This window comes from Notothenia rossii (assembly GCF_949606895.1).
Source record: "Notothenia rossii genome assembly, chromosome: 4".
Classification (NCBI taxonomy): domain Eukaryota; kingdom Metazoa; phylum Chordata; class Actinopteri; order Perciformes; family Nototheniidae; genus Notothenia; species Notothenia rossii.
The window spans coordinates 58163182-58182719 of NC_136902.1; the positions used below are offsets into that span (position 1 = coordinate 58163182).

A 19538-nucleotide genomic window follows, 5' to 3' on the forward strand; every position below is an offset into this window, starting at 1 on the left:
AAACCCCTAAAACGAATCATTATATTTGCGCTAAACAACTGCCTGAGGATCTTTCAGAGAAGAGTGCAATGAGAAACCTGTGGGAGTTGAAATTGTGTCTTCCGTTTCAATCATTCATCCACCATTATTTACAGGCTGTTATCCGTTAACTACTCCAGACCTGAGATACAGGCTCTCTGTTTACTCTCCCCTCACCCAAATAGATGGGGGAGCTACCGGGGGAGAGGAAGTTGAATGATTAAACTGAGGCCGTTTACATGCCAAGGTTGGGTTTTTGTACGTCGAAGCGAGGTGGGACTGACGGCGATTTGAATTCCCCTCCGGCCAATAACCAGGTGACTCCACCCTCTGTGCTAAAGAAATCTGCTTATATGAGCAATCAGAACTCCACAGAAAACTCACTTTGTCCACCTCTGAAATACTGACGTAGAGAAGACTTCTGCTCACTTTGACTCAAAGATTCACGACATGCCTTCAGTGGGACTGGAGATACTTGGAGTGGGTCTAGCTGTCCTGGGATGGATCTCAGCCATTGTTTCCTGCGCCCTGCCCATGTGGAGAGTGTCAGCGTTCATCGGGGTGAACATCGTCACAGCACAGACCACTTGGGAAGGCATCTGGATGAACTGCGTGGTCCAGAGCACAGGTCAGATGCAGTGTAAAATCCACGACTCCATGTTGGCTCTCACTGCAGACCTCCAGGCCGCCCGCGCTCTTACTATCATCTCCATCATGCTGGGCATTGTGGGAATCATGGTGGCCATTATGGGGGCAAAATGCACCAACTGTGTGGATGACGAGTCGGCCAAGGCTCGGGTGATGATAGCTGCCGGGGTGGCCTTCATCCTGGCCTCTCTGACCCAGCTGATCCCTGTGTCCTGGTCAGCCAATTCCATCATCATGGAGTTCTACAGTCCAATCATACCTGAGTCCCAGAAGAGGGAGATAGGGGGGGCTCTGTACCTGGGCTGGGCTGCTGCCGCGTTCCTGCTCATCGGAGGGGGAATCCTCTGCTCCAGTTGCCCCCAACAACCTGAGAAAAGGTACGGGCCTCCATCAAAGATGATGTACTCCCAACCGAGGTCTCTGGCCCCAAGTGGTTATGATAGGAGGGACTATGTCTGAACTCACACCTGCTCTTTCTCACAACTTTGCGGAAAAGACTGCTTGGAGAGAGCTCCAATTTGTTTATAATTTATACACATTTTTCTTAATGTTGAGATTGAAAACTATTTTCATGCCACTACTGTATATGCCATTTAGAACAGAGCTGTATATGCCATTTAGAACAGAGACTTCAACATTTTTGCCTTTATTAAATCTATTGTGTGTTACTTTCATGCTGTTGGAGGCTAACAACTTTGTTAGTGATGCTGTGTAGCCTGTATTTTATACTATGAAAATAATTGTATAATTTGTGATCCTAATTCAGAAAATACATGAATATGCATTTGTACTTCTTTATTGTTTTTCACTGTATTGGTTGTGTATGTGTATTGACAAGGAAGTTCAAGTAAGCGTGTCATGAAGTCATTTCATTTTGGAATCTATTCAGTGTGTAAATCAGTTAATCTGAAATGTTTCAATGTTTAACATGTTCCATTTTAAATTAAAGGCCTTTTTGTATTTAAGTTGTCTTGATCATTTAAACGTTTGACAAATATATTGGTTTAGGTTTTCTGTCTCCTTATCGTTATTAAGGGTGAGCAGCTGAAAAATATGGTATTTGAAGTTTATTGATAACTTCTCTGCATGTTGTTTTTTTGTCATGTTCATCAACAATGCCCTGAATTATATTGTCACCTCCTAGGTGGTATGAGCCCTCAGGTTTAAAACCCCTGCTTTATTTCACAGTATAAATGTGCCCATAGTAAATATTTAATTGGTTTTAAGGTCATGGTACACTCAAAAAACAGAAACGTTGAACCTAAAAAAAATATTTAAACTTTAAATTATTGCTTTCAACTAACCTGATACAGTTATGTGAAATCTGTTGACACAATACATTTAATTAATGTCAACGTTTCAGTTTTTTCAGCGTAGGTTCTGGATACCAAACTAACACCCATAGGAAAATGTTAATATATAAACACTTAAAAGAGAGATTTAAGTGTTTAGAGATTTGGTAAAATATCTGATCTCCATATCGACTGGTGCAAAGATAATTTGTGATTCCATGCACCCTGCACACTCGACTGTGAGTCTGTTCCTCAGCACATAAATCCACCTGGCTGTCTCCCAGCTCTGTGTGCTCTGTGATAACAAGAACCGCTACTTTGTCAGCTTCCCCACACTCGACTACCTGAAAACAATGGAACTGTTTCATTCAGAAGACACTGGGGGCGTTGGGGGCTTTTCTAGGGAAAAAGTCCCATCTCTGAAGAATTTCAAGGGCATTCTGTAGACAGACAGTCATTAAGGCAGATCAAACAAAATACTGCTCTCAGGTGAAAGCCTCATAACTCTAAGTGTTAAAGTGATCCTTAAACTGAACTAGTGCATACATAAAGTTTAAAAGGTTTCCATCCTTGGTCTTATGAAAACTCTTAAAACCCTCTTTGTACGTTTTTTTTAAAACTGCCGTCAAGCTTAAAGCATGATGTTTTGTTGTCTTTTCAACAGCATGAAGCACTGGCATTTTAGACCAGAGAATAAGAGTAGAAGGATGTAACTGAGCAATATAGGTCAATCATTCTTTGTATATTATACATTTGAATAACAAAAATCAAAGATCATCAGACCTGTACAAAGAAGCTTACGTCACCGACTGTAACAAGAGTTTTTCAGGTAAAGGTAGATTCTATTTTAATCAGTCACGTTTGCTGTCATTTGCACGTTTTCAATCATACAGTAAGCCTTAACCCACCTTAGTACGTTTTCATTCTTTTCATTGTTTTCATTGTTTATAACAACACACTCAATGGTTGTATGCCCTTTCAGCTGTAAAAGGCCCCTTTGTGGCCCGGCCCATTGGGAGCCGGCCATGTAAGCTGATCTCAGAGTGTGTCCAGGTCCTTCCTCCTTTTTTTAGTGATGTCAGCACCTTCAAGGACTCCTCCCCTCCACTTGAGCCTTATAAAGGATCCTGGTGACGTTGAGGCAACAGATCATCACACACTCACAGATGCGAGGCCTGAAATTAAGTTAATTGCTAGTTTGGTCTCTGGTTGACTCTTCCCCTTTGCAGGAACTTTTCTGTGACCTCCTCTCAGGTGTGGCAGAAGAGGAAGACTTTTTAAGTATGTCTATTGGGCTGGAGTTGATAGGCATCTCCCTTTGCATTTTGGGATGGATTATTGCCATTTTAGCGTGCGCCCTGCCCATGTGGAGGGTGACAGCCTTCATTGGCAGCAACATTGTGACGGCTCAGATCATCTGGGAGGGCCTGTGGATGACCTGCGTGGTCCAGAGCACGGGCCAGATGCAGTGTAAGGTCTACGACTCCATGCTGGCCCTCTCCCCGGACCTCCAGGCGGCCCGCGCCCTCACCATCATCTCCATCCTGTTAGCCATCCTGGCGGTGCTTGTCTCCATCGCCGGGGCCAAGTGCACCAACTGCATTGAGGACGAGGCCTCCAAGTCCAAGGTGATGATCATCTCCGGGGTGTTCTTCATCGTTTCCGGGGTCATGCAGCTCATTCCTGTCTCCTGGACGGCGAACACCATAATCAGAGACTTCTACAACCCTTTGCTCACGGACGCTCAGCGGAGGGAGCTGGGGGCCGCGCTCTACATCGGCTGGGCGGCTGCTGCCCTCCTGATTCTCGGAGGTGGATTGCTCTGCTGCTCCTGTCCTCCTCGTGAGACCAGATACAACCCTTCAAGGATGGCTTACTCTGCCCCTAGGTCCGCAGGTGGCCCAGGGTTAGAAAGAAAAGACTATGTCTGAATGGACGTCAAGGAGGAAGAGACATTATTGAATCACAAACCTGCTCGCCTCACCAAGCTGAAGGTGTAATGAGGGAAAGAGCTAAGGAAACAAGGAGACTCCGTGATGAAGGATGTGTTTGATTTTGCCTTTAATGTTAAGTATCTCTGATTAGACGCTTTGTTATTCAGAGACTGAAAAAGCATGCAAAGGACGGTGGAGTGAAAATCTCGTTTAATTATGTTTCATGGAAATAGTGTTCTTAGTCTTTTTTAAGGTCAACACACCAAAAGTTATTGTTACAATCAGTATGCAATTATATACTTTTATACAGTTCTGGCGCCTTAATGTTTACTACTGATTTTTTAAAATAAAAAACGCCATCACTGTATCAAGTTTAAGCTTTATAGGCACTGGGCACTGCTGATTATAATATGAAAGACTTGGATGTGTTGAATTTGACGATGGTTATCAACTATATTATGTTCTGTAAATACTGTAGTAAGAGTATGATTAATCACCGGTAAATAAGAAGACAGATGATAACTGTATTGAATGCAGCTTTTAGTGCAGTGCTGTAAGGTTGGGGATGGGTAGGTAAGGTATGGAGGGTGGGGGGGGGGGGGGGGGGGCGGGGTTGACAAAGGAGTGCTTTACAGTGTGCAGAGAGGGAGTCAAAAGCTCCTGGGTTCATCCGTGACAGGAATAATACCCAGGTGACTTACACAACTGAAGTATATGTATTGTGCTTTTTTAATAAACACAACTTTTTTTAAAGATACAGCACATCTTTATTCATTCCAAACAGCCGTTTCACGAGCTCAGTCTGAAGATCGAGCTCCATTTCAGATTTCGTAACAACATATTCCCTCCCTCGTGAGTCAGCGAACCGGTAACCAAAATGACGGAGTTTTCTTATTCTGGTGCCTGAGTAAGATGACACTGACATACAATCCTGAGGGCTACCTTACCAGCAACTTAACCACACGCGCTCTAAACAATTAGCCACAGGATCAGTTAACGGGCAGAGGCGAGAAGTATGTGAGCACAGAGAATGGAGTCTTTCCAGACAGGTTACATGATTTATTTGTTTCTTAACCTTCAGACTTTAGTTATCATTGCATGCTTGGCTCAGCTTGCATCTTCTTTCCAACACCTTTCTACCTATACAATAACACATCTGCTTGTAAAAGCTGCCAAGTATCACCAAAAACGTATTCTGACTGGTCACTAAACAAGATGTAGAACTTAATTAGAAGTGCCTTGAAAAACAAAAGCATTGCGTATTTTTTTGTAAAATGGTTCCATCTTTTCCGGAGATGTCCAACTTCCCTTCAATCTTCCTGTATTTCCTGAAGTCTCTTTTATCATTAAGACATTTTGGAAAGCGGGACAGCATGGCATAGTTATCTACAATTTAGTATATTTCAAATGTCTATCATCCTGAGTATTCATGATAGACATGAGTAAGGCTAGGACTAGTTTCCCACACCAAATGCAGTCACACCTGACAAAGGAAGCGACTTGAAAGTTTAATGACCATCTCATAGTAAATATGGTGGGGGTCACTTGGGGCTATATCACATTACTTTCCAACTGTTGTCACTTACTCCCATATCAATGTCGCCTCTAACAAAAGCCAAGGAACTGCTTGACATCTGGTCATGATTACAGTTATTACAGATTAGAGCTCATTTTGACTCTAATGATTATAGAATCATTTTTGTATTGTTAATAAATCAATACAAGTTTCCACATACAACTTTTAAAAGGGGATGCCTGGTACATTAGTCAGGAAGAGTAAATCATTCAGTGACCTAGTTTGTGTCTGTCAATAACATGGCTCAATGCCAAAATGACAAATGAGGAAATATCTTTTAGTTTATTTTATATAAAGGATGTGTTCAGATGAAGTCAGATTACACGATGCCGTAATACTGTATATATCCTGACAAATACTTCTAATGCTATCTATGCATGGCCTGTTGTGTGCAGTGTGGTCGTAGCATTCTTAGCATTTTTGCTATCAATTTTGGATACAATCATTTAATTGCTGATCAAAACAAATCTATTAAAATACAATTCCAATAATAATAATAGCTTGGATTTATATAGCGCCTTTCATGAGACCCAAGGTCGCTTTACAGAGAAGAACAGGAGAAGAAACAAACATAACAAAAACAAAAGGCAGTCAGACAAACAGTTAGACAGACAAAACAACAAATAGATTAGGGGCAAAAGGGCCTTAGCAAAAAGATGGGACTTCAGGGCCCTTTTGAAGGCGTCAAGCGTGGGGATGTTGCGGATCTAAGCAGGGGAGAGCGTTCCAGAGGGTGGGGGCTGCCACGCTGAAGGCTCTGTCCCCGAAGGTTTGCAGGTTTATATTTAAACTAAACAAGCAACAACTCTTTTTATTCCACGACTGGTGTTATTTAATATAGTGTGTGTTTATACTTTGAAAAGAAAATAACTTCTTGGTTTCAATCTCTTTTGTTCTGTGACTAAAAGACAAATGATCTGCCTCAGTACAGGCCCTGTTTAGAAGCAGCAAAAGAACAGAGAATAAGGAGCACATAAAGTGAGCTCTTCAACAGAAACACTTCATAGAGGCAGAGCATGTTGACCAGTGAGCTGTGTGCTGTTCCAGTGAGTTGGCGAAGAGCCGCGGGCATGTTTGTCCATGGTTAAGATAATCATTGATTTTAACAACGTAATAAGCAGACACTAAAAAATACAGATTTCTCTTTTTGAAAAACATCCATCCAAAACATGACTGTTCAGAACGAGCTCCACATTCCAGCTGCACTTCCTCGTGAGCAATGCTCCTGCCACCTCCAAACAATTTTGAGAGACAATGTATAGACATGAACATTTTATATATTTTAAGGTAAAATGCATCAATCTGGGGCCCTTTGACAGCCAAGTTAAGAGGTAACCCAGCTAGCGGGGAATGTTCTCACAACTTTGGCTAACATTACCTACAGGTTCTAATAAGGTTTTAAAGAAATGTTTTAATCTGATGTTCGAAAAACCTTTTTAGGATGATTTTTCTTTCAAATAATGTTCCTATAAGGTTTAACAAAGACATAACGTTTTGACTGCAACATTCAGAGGATGTTTTGAGGATGTTATTGAGTCCTGAGATGACAGAAAGTTTTTTTATAAAATGTTCCTTTAATGTTAACAAAGGTGGAACTTTTTGCCTCCAACATTCTAAGGATGTGTTTTGAATGTTGTTGGGTAACACATTAAAGATCTTCTTTATAAAACGTTCCCTCAATGTTACATGATAACAAATGAAGAACATTCTCCAAGAAACATTCAGAGGATGTTTTGAGGATGTTATTAAGGCCTGAGATGACAGAAAGGGTTTTATAAAATGTTCCTTTAATGTGATATGTTAACAAAGGTGGAACGTTTTGCCTCCAACATTCTAAGGATGTGTTTTGGACGTTGTTGGGGTAACACATTAAATATGTTCTTTATAAAACGTTCCCTCAGTATATGGTCCGGCAAGTTCAGCATTCATTGTGATGAATATAAAATAAGACACTGATACCGTTTTCCTCAATGAACATTTATTGAACAGAACATCATGTGGAAAATCAGAGGGGCACCATTCAAGTTGGTCACCTTAAAAAAAATATTGACCTGCAGGAATTTAAAGCCTATTTAAAAACTCCTCGGAATCTTTCACTGAAGTCCTTCAGCCTTTGGTGTGCTTCCTCACTCATGTTCTTGGTGAGGTCATGAGAACAGTTCCATCTCACTGATAAGACAAGATGGTATAAAGAATTATGTAATATTATAAATTCACATGCATCAGGGGTTGTACACTTTAATGTGTCCATTCACTAACCGACTCTTTAGGAAGGAAGCTGTAAGGCCTCCTGTTATAGGAGTGGTCCTCGTCAGTGTCCAGGGGCATCTGTAGATAGTCAACCATTATTTTGACAGTGCTTTACATGCACGGTTTAACTCCTCCAAAAAGAACATCTCCTTTCTCCCAATGATTGTTGGGCAAAAGCCACAGTGATAATGGCTGCTGGACACACATTTAAGATGGCATTTATAAACATTATAACCTAAAAAAGAGACAGAAAGTGATCTCAGATTTGAAACAAGGTGTTTGTGCGAGAGCAATAAATAATCATGTCACCAACAATAATATGTTTGCCTATAAACTGAATTTTTGCAGATTGAATGTGTGATTATGCTCATATTGTGCCTACCCCAAATAAGGATACTATTCGAGTATTATTAACAATTCATAACCTGAATATAAATCAAATTTGTAATGTTCAATTTCTAATTCAAAATTAATTTACACCAAGGATGTCCTGGGGCACAGAAATAACACATGTATCCATAATGAGTGAAGCATTAAACACATCTAACAAGTAACATGTAATGTGATGAAGTATACAATGATCATATAGAATTATAGATTTACTTACCGTCCTCCATATTTCACAAGTGACCTCTGGTGGCTCTGCAAATGAGCCATCAGACCAGGGTGTGACCCGGTCCTTTCACAAAATGGACACTGGAAGGTGTCCGAGTCCAATTTGTTGAGCTCTGGGCGTGCTCCATCACAGAGTGTTGTGTTGTTTGTCTATAGGTGAATAAAATAGAATACAATTTAAGTGACTTTAATATTGGAAATAGTTAACTCCTTAAACAAGCAGCAATGGACTGGCCTGTATAATCCTATGGGACAAAGCTGGTCCTACTTCCTCACTTTCAGAAGGTGACCCTTTAACTGCCAGCGCCACCATTTGGTAGAGCACATTTTGTGTCTTGATATCTTGTTGAAAAAAAAAAAAAAAAGTTTAACTCCATCTGATTCAGCCAGCTCTACTCTTTGGTTGATATGTTATGCACAAAACAACCTCTAGGTGTCACTGTGGTTCGAACAGAAAGCCCTTCAGCTAGTTTAAATTTCAGGCCTACAGCATGGCCACAAACCCCATCTAAAAACAGAGGCTCTGTCCTAATTACCTGATTGCATCCACCTGGGTTACTTAGCTCTACCCAATAACTATCATTTAACTTTAAACTACACTTAAAATAATAATATAATTATACATATGTACATGTCTACAGTATAGCAGCTAATACATGTTTTGAATAAAAAAACATTCAAATGTGAAAGACACCTTCAATTAATATTTAAAACTTACACAAAATCAGATTCTTTTAAAAATTAGAGTACATGCATTGTTCCATCTGTCAAGCTAAGATATATACATATATCTTAGCTTGACATGCTAACTGAACGTCGAGCATGTCAAGCTAAGAGCTAAGATATATATATATATATGTATTCCATTCCTTTACATTTAATCAGTGTTGGGCAAGTTACTTTTAAAAAGTAACTAGTAATAGTAATAGTTACTGCTCTCAAAAGTAACTAGTTACTGTATTAGTTACTAAATTATAAAAGTAACTAGAAACAAGTTACTTTACTTTACTTTACAAATAAGAACAATAAAAATACAAGTTTTTGTGTTGTTTTTTGCTGACTAGTTCTCTGAAGGCAACAGACTCAACCGTTGTGATGGGCAGCATGTCCTCAACAACATACCTGGCAATCTATCTACACTGAACAAAAATATAAACGCAACACTTTTGTTTTTGCTCCCATTTTTCATGAGATGAACTCAAAGATCTAAAACATTTTCTATATACACAAAATAACAATTTCTCTCAAATATTGTTCACAAATCTGAAAAAATCTGTGATAGTGAGCAGCACTTCTGCTTTGCCGAGATAATCCGTCCCACCTCACAGGTGTGGCATATCAAGATGCTGATTAGACAGCATGATTATTGCACAGGTGTGCCTTAGGCTTGCCACAATAAAAGGCCACTCTGAAACGTGCAGTTTCAGAGTGGTTTAACCAGTCAGGTTTAACCCTAACCCTAACCCTAACATGTCACCCACTGACACATTAAAAAATGTTTTAGGGTTTAACCCCAACCCTAACCCTAACCCTAACACAGGCATCCTCAAAGTCCGGACTCCGGTCCGGATCCGGACCGAACCATAACTGTCTCTGGACTCTGAGCAAATTATACTTTTCATATGTGTTATCTGCGAGACATCGCCACAACGCAACGAGTCAAAATGTTCCGCTATGTCCACTGCAAACAGCGCTCTGCATGTCCGACTGTTCCATTGTCTGTGTGTGTCTGTCAACGCATTGGTCCAATCACATTCAGCATCCCGTCAGCGTTTTTTTCCCCCACCAACAGTCTGCGAATCAGAGGCACAGTAGGGCGGGTCTTCGCGGAATGCGTTTGTTTAAAAAAAAAAAGTCAGGGCGAGAGTTAACAGCTCATCTAGTTGCATCTGTACTGTAGTAGTAGCCTAGTTTCACCTACTGGGGTGGCATGGGGGGGGCAACTGCGTCCTTTATCCCCACAAATTGAAAATAGTGGTTATATCTCCAAGTTGTAAATGCGCTGCTGCTCTCGCTGATACTTGCATCTGCCATTGTGTGTGTGTGTGTGTGTGTGTGTGTGTTAGCATTAGCAAGTGTTCGTGTGTGTATTTTCCCCATAAGGCAAGACCCGCCCAACTCTGTCTCTGATTGGCTTACCCTGAAATGTTACCCCGCGTTAACCAATCATCACTCCTCTCTGGTTACTTTCACTTTTCCATGGTGCTGTGAGAGGGCATCGCCTGTAAATTACATCCGCAGGGAGATTCGGTTCAGTTCCATCACATAATGTAACGCAGTAACGCACCCATTTAAATCACTATATAACTATAACGGCGTTACTTAATGGGAATAGGTAACTAGTAACGCTATTAGTTACCACAAAAGTAGTTGCGTTACAGTAACGCGTTACAGTAACGTGTTACTTTGTACCGTGTTAGTCCCAACACTGCATTTAATATTTAAAATACAAATCAGCAAAATAAACACAAATACACTGCGCTAAACAGTCAAATCGACAAACAAACGAGAACCAAAATAGTATGTAATTATATCTAAAACCACAATACGTTAATTACCTGTACTCGGTACGCCATATTGTTTGTTGTCTGTTGTCTGTAAACCTCCATGTCTCCTTAAATATCCTTGCGTCAGCATCTCACGTGTTGGGCTTGCTCTCTTCTGACCATATTTGGAAGTACAACTTCAACTACAACTGAGAAACGAATTTAACTTCTGTTAGACAGCTATCATACTGAATAAATATTTACTGTGAATGTATGCAAAAATGTATGGCATATGGCTGTCTAACAGAAGTTAAATCCATTCCTCACTTATTCTGACAATGTACTTAACCCATAGGACTTAACCCCAAATCAAAGAACCCAATAAAAAGAGTTGTTAAATAATAGTGAAGTCACGTTGTAATAACAATAACTCATCTCTCTCTCGTTTTATTTTTCAGCTTTGCCAAAAGCCACTGTGTCAACTGTCCTTCTTGGGTTGCCGTCCGGAGTTCTCCAATATGGCGGACCATCTCGCACATCCGCACTGCAGATCGGTCAGAGCTGCAGATCGGGTAGTGACACCCCTCCTCGACTCCTCGACCCCTCGGTCCTCCGGTAGTGACCAAGCCCCCAGGAAGTGCGCCGGAGTCTGATGAGAATATTCGTTGTGGCCAAACGGCGGTACTACACTTCTGTTTGGTTGCTGGTCCCGGAAGCGTCTATCGTTATTCCAACCCAGTTTAGATTCAACCACGCCCACTTCCGCATTACGCAAGGATCGACGTAGCTCTACGACGCGCGAAATCTGAATCTGACAAGCAAAATACCGTCCTTATAAACGCTGCATAATATACAATATAATAGTGCCTCTTTGTCAATATGACTGACGAACGCTGAAAGCCATATCGAAGAGTCGTGAGATTGTATTACTGGTGTTTTATCATCTCAGCTGGTGTAAGTGCAGAATATTGAATATAACCTTGACTATTACTGTGTACTTCATTTATCTGACAGCATTATTTAATGATAATATTTTATATATATATATATATATACACACATTTATTCATTTATAAACATATATATATATATATATAAACACACACTTATATGTACTCAAACATGTATTTATTCATTTATACACACAGATGTATTCATTCATTTATATACACACAGCATTATTTAATGATACTGTTTTATATATATATATATATACACACACATTTATTCATTTATAAACATATATATATAAACACACACTATTTTATATATATATATATATATATATATATATATATATATATACACACATTTATTCATTTATAAACATATATATAAACACACACTATTTTATATATATATATATATATATATATATATATATATATATACACACATTTATTCATTTATAAACATATATATATATATAAACACACACTTATATGTACTCAAACATGTATTTATTAATGTATACACACAGATGTATTTATTCATTTATATACACACAGCATTATTTAATGATAATGTTTTATATATATATATATATATACACCCACATTTATTCATTTATAAACATATATATATATATATAAACACACACTATTTTATATATATATATATATACACACATTTATTCATTTATAAACATATATATATAAACACACACTATTTTATATATATATATACACACATTTATTCATTTATAAACATATATATATATATATATAAATACACACTTATATGTACTCACACATGTATTTATTAATGTATACACACAGATGTATTCATTCATTTATACACACACTCACATATATACACTTTATATTAATTCATTTGTACACACACACATATATATATGTATTAGGGCCGGGACTCGATTAAAAAAATGTATCTAATTAATTACAGGCTTTGTAATTAATTAATCGCAATTAATCGCATTTTTAATCACATAGAAATATTTGACCTGAGAACAGTGAGAAGCAATTTTTTTCACATGGATTTTAGTATACCATTGAATAATGACTGAATACATAAGCTTAAGCAACAAAACATTGTTTATTTTTTTCAAGGTGGTACACTGGCCATAAAGTGTAGCAATAGCATATTTAGGAATATAGTACATTTCAGAGATTCAGGTAGCCTATAGGTAGGTAGACCTTCTGTAAACTATAACACTTTGTTTTTTAAGTAAAACACAATACTTTCAAGTACATTCAGAACATTGGAAACCCTGACTATTAGAAAACATATCTCTGATGCTTCAGAGGCCATAACAGACTTTGTTGATTGACCAACAGTTGATTTAAAAAATCTAATACATTTCAGTCCAACTCTCTCAATAACCTTGGCCAAAACAATAAACAGTTCAACATAAAGTGCAAGTTGCACCAACAACATAATAAATAGTTCAACATAAAGTGTACTGTACCATTTAAAATAAAATAAAAAAAGTGCCAGTGATTGACCTCAGTCCCTCCTATTCTTCCAATATCCTGATGAAAAATAAAATCTCTCTGTTGCATAGGCCACTCTGTTTGATCAACGCGAATTGGGTGTGGGTCCTTGTACTCCGAGTCGGGCTAACGTCCACGCTAGCTTCCATGCTAGCTGCTATAGGTTTTGCATTGAGGTGATACTTGAGGCTTGATGTGCTGCGGTGATATGCAAATTCCTTTTTGCATAATTTGCAAACAACCGTGCTCTTATCGACGCTTCCATCCGTCCGTTTTTTAAAACAAAATGTCCCATCCAAGGGGGCCAACCAAAGCGGTCTCATCAGCTTCTTCGTTCGACTATTGTTCACTGTGGTTTGTTGTTGTCTGAAGTAGTGATGTGTCGGTCGCGAACGAGCCGATTCTTTTGAACGGCTCTTTGGTATGAACGAGGGGAACCGAGTCGTTCTTGGTGAGAGCCGTTCTTGTTATCGTTCAATTGTTAGTCCGCACTCACTGCCTGACAAAATCCACTCGCCTGTTAAAAAGCTTGATTTTGTTCCCCTAACGCAGTGGTTCCCAACCTGTGGGCCGCGGCCCCCTGGTGGGCCGCGAAGGTATTGCAAGTGGGCCGCCAAATCTTTTCCAAAATAGTATGATTTTTGTGGGGGGGAAATCAGATAAAAATATACAGAATAATATTTAAAATGATATAAAAAATGTAATTATTCTTTTCATCATTGCATTTTTCCTTAAAATATTAGATATGTGACGAGCAGAGAGATAGGAACATTTGTTGTAATCGGCCGGACTACTTTGCTGCGGGACCGGCGGGACAGCTCTGCACTTGATTGATGCTGATTGTGTAAACTGTAATTAAGTTAGAGTAGAGCAGAGTATTAAAATGGATAGCTGGCTAGCAACAGGGAGTATTAAAAGGAAAGAGAGACCAGAGGCTGTCAGTGAATCGACCGGTGATCTCCTGGCCGTCAAACAAAAAAGAAGAGTTCGAAGAAAGTACAGTGCTGAGTACTTAGCTCTGGGATTTTTTTGGACAGGCACAGAAGCTGAGCCGTTACCGCTGTGTGTCGTGTGCTTTGAGACTTTGTCAAACGAAGCCTTGAAGCCATGTAAACTGCGCCGTCACCTCGAGACAAAACATGGACAATATGCGACCAAGCCGCGGGATTTTTTTCAGAACAAGCTCAGGGAGTATCAGAGCAAAAAGAAGGTAATTAAGCATATGGGCTGTGAGAACACAAATGCTGTGGAAGCGTCTTTTCGGGTCTCCCAACTCATTGCCAAAGCTGGAAAACCACACACCATCGGCGAGGATTTAATTCTTCCCGCTGCAAAACAGATCGTTCAGGTGATGTTGGGAGAGAAGGCAGTGCAGCTTATCAACCTCGTTTCATTGTCGGATAATACGGTCAAACGAAGGATTGATGAAATGGCAGATAATGTGTTGGAGCAGCTGATCCAAAGCGTAAAAGAGAGCCGCTTTTACGTGCTCCAACTGGATGAGTCAACCGACGTCGCAAGTCTGGCAAACCTGCTTGCTTATGTGCGATACGAAAATGGTGGCGAGATAAAAGAGGAGTTTTTATTTTGTAAACCTCTGCCTACCCGTTCAACTGCTGAGGCCATTTTTCACACTGTGAACACTTTTATTGTTTCCAATGGGATTGACTGGTCCAAATGTGTTGGATTGAGCACTGACGGAGCCCGTGCAATGCTGGGACAGCACAGCGGGGTTGTCCGACGTGTGAAAGCGGTGGCTCCGCGGGCAACATCTGTCCACTGCAGCATACACCGTGAAGCACTTGCTACAAAGAAAATGGAGAGACAGCAAGCGCATTTCGTGGCATCTGCGGGCAGTGGCAAGTACTTCCGGCATCTGCCACAGAGGCCGCTACTCCGTGGTATCTGTGGCAAGTATATGCCACAGATGTGGTATCTGTGGCAAGTATATGCCACAGCCACAACTTGCCGTGGCAAGTAAATGCCACAACCATGCCACAACTTGCCGTGGCAAGTATATGCCACAACTTATATATGCCACAACTTGCCGTGGCATGTAGGCTATATGCCACAACTTGCCGTGGCAAGTAAATGCCACAAGTTAAGAGTTAAGAGAAGGTTTACGGTAGCTGCCACTCGCCTTCCCTGGCAAATGCTGATATTTAAACCCGTATTTATCGCGTAAAATGTCGCTGTTTTAGCATGACTTTATCGGACTGATCTGTACACAAGACTGATGATCTGTTACTGATGGTCCGATCATATTTTTCAAAAAGATTAAACATATGTTCTATAGATTTTACTTGGAGAACGTGGTTTGTTAAAATAAATAAACGTGCTATTTTTATGATAATAGTCGGTACTCGAGTTGAGGGGGGATGGCATCCCCCCTGAAATAAAAACGGTTAAAATCATCCCCCTTCTAAAACGCATGGCGGGACCAATACGATTTTCATTGCCATAAGCAATAGCTGTGCACATGATATAACCTTTCACCCTTGATGGATTTCCATCATACATAATACACATAAGGATTATCTTATGTTAATGTTGGTATAGGCTACTTGACAGTAAGTGTGCTTCTATTGTTTGTTTTATATATAAATATATACATTCACTTGAAAAGACTGTAATTTCCTATTGTTACTGTTTTACTTTATGACAACTAGTGGTCATTTTCTGTGTTTTTGTTATGTCAGTGTTCATTTACTGAGTTTGTGATTTGTGACTTATTAATAAGGAAAACATCATCCTTAAAATTATTTTTTTAAATGTATTTTTAAATGTTCTAAATTTGAAAAAAATAGATAAAAATAAACTAAAGTTAAAATCTTGTTTTTCATGCCCCAAGAGCAATAAAAACACTTTAAAAAATCCTGAGTGAGGCTTTCATAATTCATGGATGAAAGGGTTAAGAAAGACAAATATATGTTTCTATTGGTTTTAGTGAGATGGTTTATTGTAGTGTATTCTTACATATTCAGTAGGCTATATTGTTTATTCTTTAGATACTCTGTAGATAAATATCTACTAATAATGTGTAAATTATTTCCTGTTTCTTTTTATTATTATTATTTGCTGTAACGCAAAGATTTCAACATTTTAGATAAATAAATTAAATACAACGTATCATATCAAAATCTGTTTATGTTAATTAGCAACACAATGATTTGATATATGCATGACATATAAACTTTTTACTGATGCACACAAAAAGTTTTAACAAGGGTGTAATTATATTACATTGTAACCCTCTTTCCTCAACATATTAAATCAACTTTATACGGTTAAATGAGGATTGCTTGGAGCATCATGCTTAAGAGAACATTCTTCATGTTAATTGTTCACCACTTTCAAAACGCAATAAAAGGATGGATAAAAAAGCATGCATTGTGTCTTGATTTTTAATATACTGTCATGATTGTCTTAACGGAATAACATGGTTTGTTTGGATTCACCGATATCAATATCTAATAAGAATAATCTGAAGCATTTAAATAAAAATGTTCAACCAGAATTAAAATATTAAACAACAAAACAGATACAATGACATTAATCTGTTTATTAACAACGAAAATAATACAAATTAAGTACATATGCCTGGATTTAAAATAACACATTTATACATGTGTACAATCAAATATAACTGTCCTTTGCCTCATTTATAAAATATAAATCTTAGCATCTCACTAGCAGTGGCAACTGCAATCAGTTACAGCTGCCCTAAGCCAAGTCTAATAACACCATTGTACACGTTGCTGTGTCAATACAGATATTTATTTTTAATTATTTGTCTTTACTAGTAACAATACACCTGGTTATCGTAGCAAGCAGTGGAAACTCCCCTCAAGAAGCGACAATTGCCAAGGGCTTGCGTTGCAACGCTCACTTGCCAATATTTCTTTTTTTATTACAATATAGGCCTATGTTTAGCATACTATCATAGATATAGCACGTTTGTTTATTTTAGCAAACCACGTAGGCTATTCCAAGTAAAATTGAATATAAATGATAATTTATTATCTTTTTGAAAAATAGAGATCGCACATCAGTCCTGTGTACAGATCAGTCCGATAAAGTCATGCCTAAACAGCGACATTTTACACGATAAATACGAGTTTAAATATCAGCATTTGCCACGGAAGGCGAGTGGCAGCTACCGTAAAACTTCTCTTAACTCTGGCATCTTGTGGCAACTCCCGTTCAGCATGCGCAAATGCCACGGCAAGTTGTGGCATATGCTTGCCACGGCAAGTTGTGGCATATGCTTGCCACGGCAAGTTGTGGCATCTGTGGCATTTACTTGCCACGGCAAGTTGTGGCATACTTGCCACGGCAAGTTGTGGCATATAGCCTACTTGCCACGGCAAGTTGTGGCTGTGGCATATACTTGCCACAGATGCCACAGAGTAGTGGCCTCTGTGGGAGATGCCACAAATGCCAAGGCACATGCCACGGCGATGTAGTGGCAACACTCATTGTGTTCTAGTATGATAAATAAAATAACATTGTACCTTGAAAATCAATGCATTCGTTCATTTGACACGTTGGTGGTTTTAGGTAGGCTATACAGCGACCCCTTGTGGTTCTAGTGTGAAGTAAAAGTAGAAGTAGCCAACCTAAATGTTGGAATACTCTGTTACAAGTAAAAGTCATGCATTAAAATGTTACTCAAGTAAAAGCGCAAAATGATTAGCATAACAATATACTTAAAGTGCATATTACATGTTTTCATTATAATGATTGATCATGAAAGTGTTCTCAAAGCTGGTAAAGGTGCAGCTAGTTTTAATGACTTCCTACTGTAGTAGGGTATCTTGTGAATTTACTCCAGGAGTAACTATAAAGTCTGATTTAAGACTTGATTATATGTATCATCATTAATCAGAATCTGTAGTAAGTAACTAAAGGTAGCGTATTAAATAAATGTAGGGGAGTAGGCTACAATTACACAATTTACCTCTGAGTTGTAGTGGGGTAAGTAGCCTACTACGTAACATACCATTTACATACTCAACTAAAGTACAACTAGGCTATTTCTAAATCACAAGTACAGTACTTGAGTATACAAGTTAGCCTATTTCCCACCTCTGGTCAACAATGTTAGATCTTTATGTCAACTTACTAATAATATATCTTGAGTATTATCATAAAAATAGCACGTTTATTTATTTTAACAAACCACGTTCTCCAAGTAAAAGCTATAGAACATGTTTAATCTTTTTAAAAAATATGATCGGACCATCAGTAACAGATCATCAGTCTTGTGTACAGATCAGTCCGATAAAGTCATGCCAAAACAGCGACATTTTACGCGATAAATACGTGTTTAAATATCAGCATTTGCCACGGAAGGCGGGTGGCAGCTACCGTAAACCTTCTCTTAACTCTTAACTTGTGGCATTTACTTGCCACGGCAAGTTGTGGCATATACTTGTCACGGCAAGTTGTGGCATATATAAGTTGTGGCATATTGGTTGTGGCATTTACTTGCCACGGCAAGTTGTGGCTGTGGCATATACTTGCCACAGATACCACATCTGTGGCATATACTTGCCACAGATACCACGGAGTAGCGGCCTCTGTGGCAGATGCCGGAAGTACTTGCCACTGCCTGCAGATGCCACGAAATGAGCCAGGCCCTACTGGAGAAAATGCCCCCGGATCTGAAGACGGTTTTAGATGAGGCGGTCAAAGCTGTCAACTTCATCAAGAGCCGTCCACTGCAAACACGTTTATTTGCGGTGTTATGTGGAGAGATGGGCAGTGATCATCACCAGCTACTGTTACACACTGAAGTGCGGTGGCTCTCCCGAGGCAAAGTCCTGACGCGACTGTTTGAGTTGCGTGATGAAGTGCATGTGTTTTTTCTCGACACAACGTTTGAACTCGCACACCGCTTCAGGGATTTTGAGTGGTTGGCTAAGTTGGGTTACCTGGCTGATATTTTCAGCCACTTAAATGGACTCAACCTCGGTCTTCAAGGGATAACAGTGAACATATTCAATGTCCAGAATAAAGTTGAAGCAACCATAAGAAAGCTGGCGCTGTGGGCTAAGCGTGTCGAGCAGTCAAACTATGACTCGTTTGAAAATATGGCTGATTTTCTGACAACGGAACAGAGTCCACTTCCCATCACCGTGAGCAACGCTGTCAGAGAGCACCTGCAAGGTTTGAGGACCCAGCTGCGCGCATACTTCCCCATCCCAGATGTGCAGTACAACTGGATAGAAAACCCATTCGCCAGCCACAGTGATGAGGCTCTC

The 19538-nt window shown here is 39.3% G+C and overlaps 2 protein-coding genes across 2 annotated transcripts; both read left to right on the forward strand.

The window, feature by feature from the left end:
* The first annotated feature begins 337 nt into the window (after positions 1-337).
* Positions 338-1631, forward strand: LOC307035398 (claudin-3-like). The gene has a single exon (XM_079674635.1). The coding sequence runs from the start codon at positions 469-471 to the stop codon at positions 1123-1125; it is 657 nt and encodes a 218-aa protein (XP_079530761.1). The 5' UTR covers positions 338-468; the 3' UTR covers positions 1126-1631.
* Positions 1632-3117: 1486 nt separating this feature from the next.
* Positions 3118-4451, forward strand: LOC307035399 (claudin-3-like). The gene has a single exon (XM_079674636.1). It carries the CDS (start codon positions 3242-3244, stop codon positions 3887-3889), a length of 648 nt encoding a protein of 215 aa, XP_079530762.1. The 5' UTR covers positions 3118-3241; the 3' UTR covers positions 3890-4451.
* The last annotated feature ends 15087 nt before the right edge of the window (positions 4452-19538 follow it).

Coding starts and splice junctions, on each gene's coding strand:
- LOC307035398 (XM_079674635.1), top strand. CDS start 469: ATGCCTTCAGTGGGACTGGAGATACTTGGAGTGGGTCTAGCTGTCCTG.
- LOC307035399 (XM_079674636.1), top strand. CDS start 3,242: ATGTCTATTGGGCTGGAGTTGATAGGCATCTCCCTTTGCATTTTGGGA.